This window comes from Carcharhinus amblyrhynchos, chromosome 9 (assembly GCF_965287045.1).
Source record: "Carcharhinus amblyrhynchos chromosome 9, sCarAmb.v2.hapA, whole genome shotgun sequence".
NCBI classification, from domain to species: domain Eukaryota; kingdom Metazoa; phylum Chordata; class Chondrichthyes; order Carcharhiniformes; family Carcharhinidae; genus Carcharhinus; species Carcharhinus amblyrhynchos.
In genome coordinates, this window is record NC_137332.1 from 53,315,892 (window position 1) to 53,329,821 (window position 13,930).

Genomic DNA, 13,930 nt, shown 5'->3' on the forward strand with positions numbered 1-13,930 from the left:
GAGAGATTTACCATTTGCAAAAAGAATGGTGGGAAAAGCTTTAATTTAAAAAAAATTAATTATCCAGGCTGGACTGGGATTTTGTTTTTGTTCCATGGACTGTTGGATGGTTATTTTTCTAAAACCCCCCAGCTGATGGGATAAAGTGAAAATGGAGTCCACACAAGACAGTGAGCTTGCAATAGTTTGTTTGGAAAGTTAAAAGTCATGCAGTGGAAAAATTTTCCTGTCCAGTACATGCACCATTTTGGGGAAATAACAGAAACTCCACTGTACTTCAACCTGGTATTTCCACCCACCTTAACAGCAAGGATGACCAACCTGCAGTAGGATCAGTTGAGGCCTGACAACTTTATTCTTGCAGCATCAGCAGTTCTGTGCTAGAGACTCTATTTATCTATTGGCTCATCTTGTTAGAATTTTTTGTGCCTGAAGATCTGAAAATGATAGTTCTCTATTCCTTCGGAAAAAGTCATACTCAATTAAAAACATTAACTCTGCTTCTCCCTCCACAGAAGCTGCCAGACCTGCTGAGTTTGTCCAGCACTTTCTGTTTCTCTTTCAGATCTCCAGCATCCATGGTATTTTGCCTTTATTGTCGTACTATTCCCTCACTACTTTATAAATCCCAAATCAAAGCAGCAAAACACACAAAAAACAATGGTCAAGACAAATAATGTTTCTGCAAAGACTGGTATAAGGGAACACTTCAAAAAGGATAATGTTTATAATGTACTTGAAGCTACTGAACTGACAGAGTGCCGGTCACAGTAATCATCTGAAGGTCCATGCAGTTGGATCTTTAGTGAAACACTGACTTTTGTCAGCTCATGCTTGTCATAGCTTCACCGGCTTTCAAATACAGATGAATTATACTGAACTGAGTTACACTCAGCATCATGAGACATCTGTAAAAGGGAAATGAATGTAAACTTTGTATATGGACCCCGAGGCTCCATGGTACACAACTGTTTTACAACCCATGAATGCAAAAGCTCAGATCATCTTTATTACAAAGCTTCTGAATCTGACCTCTAATTAGAAACAATGTGTGGACATTTTTGTGCCCTAATCTGTTCTTGGGATGAAACTTTATAAACATACGGTAGGGTGAGAACCATAGCTCAGTTGATAGCACTCTCACTTGTGAATCATAAGGTTCTGGATTCAAATCACACCCCAGACACTTGAGCACAAAAATCAAGATGACACTCCTGTGCTGCACTGTGGAGGTCTTGTCTTTCAGTTAAGACACTGAACAGAGGCCCCATTTGCTTGCTCAAGTTGATGTGAAATATCCCAAGGTATTATTTTCAAGAAGAGCAGGGAGGTTATCCCTGGTGTCCCCGCCAATATTAATCCTTATTCAATATTAAAAAAAGATATTCCGAATAATGTCACACTGATATTTGGGGAGTTTGCTATATGCAAACTAGCTGCTACATTTCCAACATTACAACAGTGACTATACTACAGTTTGTAGCCCTTTTGGATATTTGGTGGTCCTGAAAACCACTATATAAATGCAAGTCTCCTTTGACTGTCTTTATGTTAGAACTTGAGAATCAAATGAGAGAGGATTTGATCAGTGTGGGCTGGGTTTGAATCCATGATGCAAAGATATATAACATGTATTTATAATAAAGCTTTGAGAAGCGTAGAATCCTCCTGAGTTTTTCTTAAAATAATAGTGTTTTATATAGTGTGATGTAGAATATTTTTAATTTATTGTAACGCAGCAACTTTGACATCATCAATTCAATGAATGTGACTGCAAATCCAGTCAGTTCATTAACTATCACCACAGAGACAGTGTAATGTGATCTTAAAAAGGGAGGACATTGCTGTGTTTCAAACCAAATAGGCCAAATGTAGCATTACATTGTTGTCTGAGGTGAGCGAGGTTCCCACACAATATGCTTGCAGGCAACACTTCAAATCATTCCACTATTTCTGAGGGGTCTTTGTATGATGACTGTCAGAGGCAGTGATGGGGGCCATTGGTGTGGAGTGGGGGTGAGGAAAAACTGGTTTTATGTTTTGCCTCGTTGGTTCTGGTCTCATGTCAGCAGCAGCACTGCTTGAAAGAACAACTTAGGTCTGCATGTCCCTCACACACCAAACATCTTCCACTCCTAGCAGCACTCCAACTAACCTTGTTGGCAGACTCGGTCTCCTGGATTCTGCCCTGCAACCCATGTACTTGGACCTGGGCTTTCTGCAGTTCAGTGACGCACTGTCCAGCTGCTGACTCATACTGATTCAACTGCTGCTGCTGCTCCTCAATCAAGTTCTGCAGAGACAAATGATTAAATATTAATTTGTTTATTCAAATATTTCAGTCTGGTATCGAAGCAGTGTAATCCTGTAGTTAGCCCATATTTGCCCAGGGATCCATATACTCAATGGTAATATTTTCCACTATTTCATGCTGCTCACTTTGCTCACAGCAAATCAGTGAAATTATGAAGAATCCCATAAAACAAATAAATAACAGCCCTGGTTCTGCAGTGTGGCATACTTGGCATCTTTTTTTTCTGCATGGGCACTGGGACAATATAATTCAAAATGTAACACAGTTCAGGAATTGAGAATTTTGAAGCACTTGAACTCAGTGGTAAAATGTAGCCCTGCGTTCAGTCAGGATATTCAGTACTCTCTGGATATCACAGACTCAGTAAATGCATAAATATTCAACAGCATGGGACATCAGAGCAGAGTCAAGTCAGTTTCTCACCTGAGGTGCATGTGATTCCCCCCTGCCCATGCGTAGTCAATTCACTAAAACCCAATCAGAAACAGAACTGCTATTTCCTCCCTACCCCAACATGGGGACCAAGGCCAACTGCTGCTCCTGCTGAGATCAGCTGAGGACAAACTAGGACCGTGGATTGTCCATGTGTCTCACTACATACTGCACTTATCCACCGACACAATGGGGTGTCCCAAATTTATCAGTTTATATAGTACAAGGTCACAGGAGTTGACATTCAGTCTACGGCTTTTTCATTCTCAGCTTGTGGTAATAGTAGTAGTAAACATGAATCTCAGCAGAGTGAGTTCATAAATGGAAAATTATCACAATATTTTTATTTGATAAACAAGATATCTTGACAGCAGGGGTGTAGCCATAAGATTACACTCAGCCAGAACAGTAGGGAGTGGTAAAGCAGGTGTTCCAAAATTTGCACACACACCAGCTGTTGTCCTCCTCCACCACCAACCTCAGCCTTCTGGCCCCAAATTGAAACTCTAGTTTTAATTTGAAACTTCCCTATCCTGAAACAGAATTTGACTAACAAAAACAAGATGGCATCTCCAGCGTAAGAATGCAAAAATACTCCAAATCCTAACAATGCTTAAATTACTAGATTTACTAGGATGCTACCAGGACTTGATGGTTTGAGTTATAAGAAGAGGCTGGATAGACTGGGACTTTTTCCTCTGGAACACAGGAGATGATCTTATAGAGGTCTATAAAATAATGAGGGTCATGGGTCAGCTAGTCAAAATCTTTTCCCAAAAGTGGGAGAGTCTAAAACTAGAGTTCATAGGTTTAAGGTGAGAGAGGAGAGATACAAAAGGGTCCAGAGGGACAATTTTTTCACACAAAGGGTGGTGGGTGTCTGGAACAGGCTGCCAGAGGTAGTAGTAGAGGTGGGTACAATTTTGTCTTTTAAAAAGTATTTAGACAGTTACATGGGTAAGATGGGTATAAAGAGATATGGGCCAAATGCGCGCAATTGGGACTGCTTAATGGTTTAAAAAAAATGTCTGGCATGGACAAATTGGACCGAAGAGCCAGTTTCCACGCTATAAATCTCTATGACTCTTTGACAATGCACTTAATTGTGTACTATACTTCCCTAATCCAACAGCAATTGGACACCTTTGCTCCATTAACACCTGATGTTAAATTCCCCATTCTCTGATAAGACAACTAGGAAGTAAAAATCTTTAAAGATTACAGGGCTGACACGATTGGTCAGGTGTCTACAATTACATAGCTGTATGACCTGAAGGTTTTGCCAAGTCCAAAGTCAAACAATGTCAGGTTATAACAGGCGAAATGTGAAATTACAACTTGATTTTAGAGGTCTGTTTTGTTGCTGATACAGATCTTAATAACATGAACAAGACATAAAAATAGAGAGAGAAAAAAACTGTTAGCACCTGCCTCTCACTTCCACTCGGTACTAAAGCAGGTCTAGGCAGTAATCTTCAGGGCCTGGGAACCTGCTAAATTACTGATCTGAACATCAGGAGTAGTAGTTGAGACTAGGCCCTCTGCTGTATGGAGGAGGCTGTGTCATGGTGTATAGTTGCTACTGAGCATTGAGCATGGTGGGTGGGGGGAGTGGTAGCATGGATAAGTATTAAAATCTGAAAGAACAGCATCACAGTGTTCGGCAGAGTTAATGTCCTATGTGACACCTGGAACTATAACAAACAAAGTAGCTTGTTTACCACTGGGGTGGCAGAGAGGTCTCAGTAGGTCTTAGGCATTTGGTTGATTTTCTTTCTTAAAATTTCAGGTATCTCATGTTCCCCACTGAAACCATAGATTATCCAACCACTTGCTGTTCCAAAAATGCCAAATTTCAAATTTAAACTATTTATAATGCAGGAGAAAAGGGATATGCTGGCAGGTTGATAAGTTGGCACCAGGCAGCTATTATTCCCCCATGCTTTTGTTTATTCAAGATAGGTGCAATGTCTGGACACATTCGTTTTGCCTGCAGAGGACTGGTCTCTGCATAAATATATGTAACTCTAGCAAGATCTACATTGTGAGTCCAACTGATAAACTTATTCGTTGTTAGTAAATAAGCTTGAGTGTATTAAGAATTACACTAAGTACTGCCCAATCATGGAGTTATATTTAGCATTAAATATGTGCTCTGAATTTTATAAATTGGAAACAGCCAAAAGGACGTGTTGTTTGACATGATCCACCAGTTGCTGGGATGTTCGGCCCAAGTACCTCACGTTGCACTGGCAGCAACATTCATATATCACATTACTCATTTGTGCAGTGGGTAGAATGTCTTTTTGGCTTGACAGCAACATCCTATTAATGGAAAATACCACTCGTGTTGCCACTGTATAGTACCAGCATGAAATAGCTAGTTTCACCTGTTGTTCAAATTTTTGAGATTCTTCACTGTTACAGCATCTTTTGAGGTAGACTGGGTATTTTTCAGGTCCAAAGGTGTGACCTGAACAAGAAATGATCTAACTGGGGTAGTCAGTACCTCGCAGGATAGCAAGATTCCATGGTGAGCAAACGGTTCAGGTCATATTTACCAAGACTCCCGATAAGGGCAATCTTGTAGTGAGTGAAGCTGTAGGAAACCCAACGCATATACTGACGAATGAGGTTGGCCTTGTGGTAGACTGGACATAGGAGAGAAGCCATTCGCAGATTTCACAACTAACATGTTGAGAATTTGAGAACAGGATGGACCGCATTAAGATGTACCAGGATATTACTTTTTGCAATTAGTAAATAGCCCTGTGTAAATGTTGGACAGGGATTGAGCTCATTAATGATTCCTCTCCCATTGTGAAAGGGCTTGCTAACTGTCATTATCTAGATTTACACAAGAACGTAGGCACCACAATAGACATCAGCAGCTTAGGAGGACAAGAAACTGCACATGACAGCAATGACATGTATTATACCAGTCAGTCTGGTGATTGATGGATAGTACTATTGGCAGATGTCCCATAGAATTGCTCAATGTGTTGGAATTTAAATCCTTTGCTATTGCTCAGAGTGTTGGAGTTAAAACCCCATAACGTTGCTCAGTGTATTGCAGCTTATTGTTCTGTAGTGGAGAGGAAGGCAATGCTTTAGGAGCTAGAAAAGATTTGGTTTTAAAACAAAGTACTTGTGAGAAGTGCTCAACATTGTTAGGTAAACACTTTGTAAGTTCTTTATAAATATTCATTCCTGAGACTGAGTCAATTAGTAATTTTGGGGTTAGAAACAGAAACCATCTCCAACGCACGCTGTCTGACTAGCTGAGAGAACCAAAATTAACTTTTCATGTTGATCTGTCTTCAGAACTAGATGAAGCTTTGAGCTTGACAGAAGACTTTATACATATACTGAAGGATAAATACATGTTTCCTGGATTTGACCATTATAAATCATTTTTGTATAAATTTGAAGTGTGGTTTTATTTAGAATGCATTATTATGGATTAATGACATGGAGTCTGCAATTATTGTTTGAAGGGATAGCCTCCAAAATTACACAAACAAATCCCAAATGTTCATTACCCAAAATAAAATTACAACCAGAGATAATATTTTTGTTTATGTATCAGGTAAAAAGTAATATAAAATAAACTCAGTAGAATCAAGAGAGGGAAATTATTCCTGTTGCTAATACAAATGTGTTTGAGCATAAAGCACTTTCGCTAAAGTTAACTGAAGGAATTCTTCACCTCCAGAATAAAGATGTGGGTGTGAATTAAATTGTTTTAAGAAATGAAAGACACTAGAGAGCAATTACAGAGTTGCAATCTGACCCTGGGTTCCAAAGTCTAATCTAAATCAATTTAAATACATGAATGAATACTATTATCTTTGCCCTTTGATTATATTAGATATCTATTACATAAGCATGCTATTTAACATGTTTTACTTGATTATTTTCCTCCATATAAGCAATGCTAATTGATATGGGCATGTGATGGTCTGTTAACCAGTATCCATGGCATTCAGTGAGTTACTGATCACAAGTTCAGCACTCTGCATAACAGATCGTGTGCAGGCTTTGTTATCCTTTGGTGGACATGGAACTCACTTAAAAAATGACTAGTTACTGTGTTGGACAGACGATAGCATTGTTATTCCAGGGAGTTGAGATCAAATAGGTTGAAGGAACTGCTTTATCTGAACCTATCTGTAATTTTGTACAACTCCAGAGAGGCAATTGGGCAAAACTAAGTGAATGATCAGCTGACAATTAGTGTAGCATTTTCAGCATAACAGATTGTTCCGGCTGTGATCTCCCATACCTATAATAAGGAAAATTATATTATACCTAGATTAGGATCCATTTTCTATTTAATATGACATTCTTTATGCATACTCAAAACACAAGACTGAAATAACTGTTAGGCTGCACAAATGCAGAAGTCATAGGGAGGAATTTAATGTCACCTCCACCTGCACTTTGCCAAAGGTGATTCTGAGGCAGGGGGCTGCATTTCATTGGATGGGAACCCCGACACCTCAAATCTCTCCCCAACTGATCACTACGTTTATATCATTACTCATGCTTCTGGGGGAAGTTAGATTCTGGTAACACCATTGCAGCATAAATTACACTGCGATGCCTTCAAGAGATGTTTTCACCTCCATGGTAACAGCAAAGCTAGGTTTTGGCTTTCAGCATTGGCCTTTTGGAACATCTAAAGCCAGAAACTTCAATTTTGAAACCACAGACAGAGGGCAGTGGGAGCCCTACACTTGTCACCAAAACTGGCAACACCGTCACAGATCTGATCACCAGGGGACCCCAAGGGAACTGAATCCCTAACTGGCAGTGAGGACCCTGCCATTGGGCTCCTGGCTCCATGGGCATCACTTAATTGCTGAACCTTCTCCAGTAGAGTGGAAATCCTGCCTTGGACGGCTGCTGCTCAAAAGAAGCCGGAAGCTCTCCATCATCAGCTGTGCCACTGGAGTCAGTGACTGCTGCCAATAATGTACTTGGAGCCTTCACCAGAGCTCATTCTGAGATTCCTGAAGAAAGATAAGTGAGATGGCGGTCGTTGCCAGGGAGGGGATTCAGATAAAACTGCAGGGTCGGCGGTCACAGTGGGCATCTCCTTCCCACCCTGAGTACCTTTGAATTAGGGGCTCTCTTGAAAGCCACAAGGATGTGATTGTTGGTCTCCTGGATAGCCACTGTCCCATCTGCTGCTACGTGGTGGGTATTATGCTCAATATTACAGGTGATAGAACTAACTTGGCATTTAAATCTTTGTTTATTAGTGTCACAAGTAACACTGCAATGAAGTTACTGGGAAAATCCCCTAGTTGCCACACTCTGGTGCCTGTTCAGGTACATTAATGGACAACTTAGCATGGCCAATGCACTTAACCAGCACATCTTCCGGACTGTGGGAAGAAACCATAGCACCCGAAGGAAACCCATGCAGACACAGGGAGAACTTGCAGACAATGACCCAAGCCAGGAATCGAACCCAAGTCTCTGACGCTGTGAGTGCCACCATGCAAGCCAGTAAACACTAGTAATGGTGGTGGGATAAGGCCCTTAACTGGGCACTAATTGCCAATTAAGGGCCTCAATTGGCATCTGCTGCCAGCCTTCCTGCCTGGACTTAATTGGAGGAAGGTTTCAGATGGCAGGGTTCCCACCCAATGAAAACATTGTTGCCATGTGTTACCAAAGGCTAACTGCCCCCAGAAGCAGTAGTGCTGATGTAAATGCAGTGATCAATGTTACTGCCAATCATTACAGCAGGTTACCAATGATGTTAATGATTTCACGACCAAATGGTGGAAGAACAGTGGAAGGAACAGGTCTCATCTAAAGGGAAAATAACAAAAGGATAAATTTATTAGATTCTTGCATGCTGAGCTTGAAGGACAATATAATCTGCACTACAGTGAAGTAGTTTCATATCTGATCCATGTGCTCAAGTCAGGTCCTTCAAGGCAGCAACAATTTATGTTTTGTATGAGAAAAGGATGATGATTAACGGGCAAGTCAATCCTGATTGATACATTCTTAGAGGTTGGCAAGGAGCTCAATCTGAAGGTCAAGATGACTCATGCTTTTTTTTACCTGAATGGCAGCTATGAGAGATTTTTGTCTGCCTTGCCAGCTGTAATGACATACGCACAACTGCAAGAATAGAAAGGGTAATTGCAAAGCAGAAAGCTATTAAATGCTTTAATACAAACATTTTTATTCAAGGGGATACTGTGGAATTGGTATATTCTGGACTTATCCTTGGATACCAAATCTATGCCAGTCCAATGGTGTGAAAGTGTTCTCACAGAATCACAGAACCTTACAGTGCAGAAAGAGGTCCTTCGGCCCATTGAGTCTGCAGCGAACACAATCCCACCCAGACCCTACCCCCATATCCCTACATATTATACCCACTAATCCCTCTAACCTACGCATCCCTAGGCACTAAGGTGCAATTTCTAAACATGGCCAATCAACCTAACCCGCACATCTTTGGACTTCTCTGTCCATTGACTGTAGATGCTATATATGAAATGTGTTTGGGCAGTCTAAATACATTTCTTGTAGGAGCATGATCCTTCTATGGGAAAACTGGCACTACTTAACAATCTCGTTCCAAGAGAATTGTGGCAAATCAAGAAAGTTACACTTTGGTACAAAGGGGATATCTTCTGAGGCCGGAGCCATGGCATACTGTTTGGGTAGACCAGAGGAAACTTTACTCTGCATTGAGTTTGGATATATCTGACATGGGATTATTTGATGTTGCCACTTAGGTTTTGATTTTAACTGGTTCATCAGGCAGAAACCAGGGGGCTGTTAAAAATGGGGTGGGGGGGTGGGTATGCAAGGTTCTTTATTCACTCTTTTGCTGTTTGATCTCACTGACTAGCAAACTGGGACAGCATGGTGGCAGAGTGATTAGCACTGCTGCTCACAGCACCCGAGCTCAAATCTTGGCATAGGTCACTGTCTGCATGTTTTCCCTATGTCTGCATGGGTTTACTCTGGATATTCCAGTTTCCTCCCACAGGCCAAAAGACATGCTGGTTAGGTGCATGGACCATGCTAAATTCTCCCTCAGTGTAACCGAACAGGTGCCAGAGTGTGGCGACTAGGGAGTTTTCACAGTAACTGCATTGCAGTAAAATGTAAGCCTATTCGTGACACTAATAAATAAACTTTAAACATTGCAAGGATACCCATCTCAAATGAGTGGAGTCCTCTTGATTGACCTCTAACTACATTATTGGGGCCAGATCTGCTTTATTTTAAAAGTTGAAGCATGAGCAGTAGAGCAGTCCCAATTTCCCTTTAAATGAAACCTGCTGGGAACAGCAACTAAGGTTAGTGGAGGTCTAGCAAGTTGGGTTTAAACTTTTAAGGCCTTTTGACCTTAAATAAAATTCCCCAACCAAGCTGTAGCCATCCGCTGACATGTCCCAGGGACAGTTCACCTGGATTCCAATGCCAGGTTCCTATCATTTTAAAAACTATACAGCTGTTTTCAACAGACTTCATAGCAATTTTTGCTGGGAAGTAAGAAAGTGACAAGCTAATGAGGCCCACTGGTTAAAATTGGCTGAAAATGCCTGCTCCTCCCCAACATATCGCTCTCTTTGTTGTGTTTCTGCCCAGTGGTTAAAATTGAGTGGTTAGTGTCTAATTCTCCAACACTGAAGCGAGGTGAGGTGCAGTGGTGGTGGATCACTGAGAAACTATCTTAAAAACACTCAAGTGTTGCACAGAGCTGTTCTGACAATGCTGATGGTTCTTGATTGTTTTTGATTGCGAAAAATGGGTTGTAGGAGTAATAGCAAGACAACAAACTATAGAGACAGTCACATTTCAAGTACCTGAGTGCAAATTGGAATATATTCATCAAGCATGTCCTGAAGGAGGTCCTCAAGATCTGCCATATCATCAAAGTTAAGGTGCATCCTAGGAGGTTCTAGGTATCTGCCAGCTAATTCATGGCCATGGTTTTGTAGATGTGACTTGGAAATTCCATCACCCAAACTGCCACTTGACTGAGAGCCCAAAGGAGAGGGCCTGAGTGGAACTGGCAGTTTGCTGCCTTTTGGACTCAGAACAGGCCTGTATTCTACATTCTTCACTAAGTTAAGTACGAAGTCCAGTTTTTGGCTGTGCAACATAGGGTGAGTTGCTTGGCCATCAGAAAAGTCCGATTTGGGACTTTTGTCATCTTTGGCCCCTTTTTCTACTTGTGCCACTTCTCTGACAGGTGCAGAGGATTCCACTGCAGCACCAAGAGATTCAACAGAAGAGGCTGGAGACATTTTATCCAGAGAGTCAGCATAGACAGAAGTCCTAGACTCACACTGGGTAATGGACACAGTCTCATGTATGACCGGCATTGTCAGTCCTTCCTCAGCAGTCATGCTGCCCACCACACTACTTCCACACTTGATAGATGGATCACTAGAAACAGTCTTTGCTAATTTGCGGGGCACTCTGCAAACTGCCTCATAGTCCGCATCATTCACACGCAAGGCGGAACAGCTGCGACACTTCCGGGATTTGTAGCTGGAGGTCTCTGAAGTCTGGCAGCTATGAGTTTCCATGGCCTCCTCCCCCTGTTCTGTCCACGATTCAAATCCAGAATAGACAAAGTCATCCTGCAGCAGCGCGTGATACCGAACATCGGGGAGGTTGGAGACATCTGCCACGATATCCTCTCCCTTGCTGTCAGTGCTTGGATCCTCATTGTTTTTACGATATAGACTAGCTATGCAGTGCTTGATACGATCCTTCTCTACGAGCAACTTCTGCAAACGCTCAATGGATAGTGCTTCAATCCTTGCAATAACTGTGTCAAACCTGTAGATACGGTCTAACATGAATGCACATTTGCTACAAGCAAACTCTGCTTTCCCATCTCGGGAGACCTCTTTGCCCAGTATGTGTGATAGGATAACCTGTAGGTTCAATTTGGAAGCTGTGTGAAAGATCCATCGTCGTTGGTTACCACATAGCTCTCGGGCACAGATTCTACAAGCCTCCTTCATTTTCCAGCATGGAGTTGACTATTCACTAAAAAAATGATAAAGTGCACAAGATCAACCAGCAATGTCAAAATGCAAATAGAAATGTCACAACCCTGGTCAATCTGATATGTGGGCTTTGACCTTTGGCCTCGGCTTCTCAATAATAATGGAAAGGTCAATGGTTTATATCAGTAATAAATAACTTTGCTGCACCCAAGATTCAAATAACCAGGCCCGGCAGGAAGTCAACCTATAATCAGTGCTTGTAATCAAAACACCGAAATTACGCAGGCTCCTTTCCTGTAAGGCTTGGGTTCCGCTCTGATGTTGAGGTGTCAGTCATTCATTTCGGTTAATGAATTCTATCTGCCGCCAATTCGGATAAATGATGGTTCCGGCGCTATCTCGAACCAATTCAGGGCTTAGCAAGGCGGCACCAACTCACATCTTGATGTAAAATGCGCGGTTTTAAAAATTATCTTCCAGAAAAAAATCCGTGCAATAAATTATCAATTGAAATCGGTACATCACATAGGCCAGCGATCCGGATTTCCTTTGTTCCCAGTTTAAACGCAGCCCTCATTAAATACAATTACAGGTGAATCAAAAAGCGGGCGGTGGTTCGTACGTTTTGCAGAAACAGTATTCATTCCGCCTCCATTCCCTGAAGGATTAGAACTCAGAGGCTATGTCGATGGGCAGGGCCAGCAAGTGTCATTGTAATCTATATATAAAAAAAAATCCCTGGGGCCGCCGAATGAACACGGATCCCTTTCAGTCTCCACACGTTGCTGGGCTATCTTCTTGTCGGAGAGAACGTCGCACACGGTTCCGAGAATAACTCTTCATTTGCTCCAGAGAAAGAACCACCTTACCATCCTTTGGTCTGCTTTGCTCCCACTCGGTGCTGAAGGCAGGGCAATTTAATATCAGACCGGGAGATACCGCCCACTCAATCTCAAACAAAGCAGCAGCCTGATAAGTAACGGGATAAACTGGAAGAGATTGCCCATAGAAACTGATTCAATCACGTACCGTTATGTGGGTTTTCTGGATACAATGTCACCACGACACAGGGAAAGCCGCTGTTTGCAACTATCTAACCCGGCAGTGATGTGGCAACACTGTAAAGTGTAGCTGCCTGGAACTGACAGTGTTCCAGGGATCTGGGACAAACCATCCGCTATTCGGGGAGGATCCGCTCCATTCTGAGCCTCCGAAACTCACTGCAGTCTGACAAACCTCGCTGCAATTTACAACACAACAACCGATATTACGTTAAAATGCAGTTCCAGTAGGCACGGTGCAGGAATAAGGACTCCGAAGCGTCTGAGAGGAAACCACCTATCTTCACCCGCACCCGTCTGCGTTGTGATACGATAGACCCGAAACATGTCCTTTGTCCAGTTCGGTTCCCCCCTCCCCCGCCGGGCACTGTCTGCCAACGCAGGAGGCTGCGGCACCGGCTCCGAGCCCTACTCCCCGGCAGGATAACTCTTTTCTAATATAACTAAATAAATACTTCCTGCAGAAACTTGTTCCTGCTCATCAGTGTTGCAAAACAAGAACGCTGCACGTTTCGTCTACCTGTCTCGATAGTGTTGTTCCTGGCCTGATTGGCATTGCAAATACGTCTGGTATCTTGTGTGTTGACTACCTTTAAAGGTGGGCGTTGTGCGAGGTCGGCGCGCATCGTAGGAAAACCCCCACTGTCTGAGGGTACAGTCTCTTTAAAAATACAAGGGATCTATTGTTTTGCACTCTTCTGGCATGAAAGGCCCGCTGTCTCAGCTTGCTTTCACCCAAGAGGTTCAAATCCGAGAACAGCGTCAAGATGGTGTGATCCAACAATATATTTTTAAAAAGTCAAAACATCATTTTTATTAAAGAAGCTGTAAGAAGCCATCTTGAGTGGCGGTGTGCAAGACAATAGCAGCACATAACTCAGCTGCAACACTCAAGAATCCCCAAGAAGACCTCTGAGAGATATGAGTTATTTCTCTGCCACTAGATGTTAAATTGATCTAGTAAACCATTAATATGTTTGTATTCAAGAAGTTGAATTGTCTGACAATAGATGCTGTCTGTGAGACCGAAACAAAAATAATCATGTTTCCATCATTGCATCAAGTGGAGAGGTGAAGTAGTTTCCTGTTTATTTAGATAATGTGACAGTTTAATG

The 13,930-nt window shown here is 42.1% G+C and overlaps 1 protein-coding gene across 13 annotated transcripts in view; it reads right to left on the reverse strand.

Moving 5' to 3' along the window:
* The window catches only part of pde4dip (phosphodiesterase 4D interacting protein), a 445,155-nt gene that overhangs the window by 165,960 nt on the left and 265,265 nt on the right, over positions 1-13,930 (reverse strand). For 9 of the 13 annotated variants that reach the window (XM_080195654.1, XM_080195661.1, XM_080195658.1 and 6 more), the window contains exons 1-2: positions 10,597-12,870; positions 2,156-2,293 (exon numbers count right to left, since the gene is read on the reverse strand). In XM_080195654.1, the coding sequence (XP_080051780.1) occupies positions 2,156-2,293; positions 10,597-11,769 (1,311 nt within the window). In that variant the 5' untranslated portion in view covers positions 11,770-12,870. Of the gene's footprint in view, positions 1-2,155; positions 2,294-10,596; positions 12,872-13,930 lie in introns of those variants that run through there. The other 4 variants (XM_080195662.1, XM_080195664.1, XM_080195657.1 and 1 more) reach the window with 3 other exon arrangements.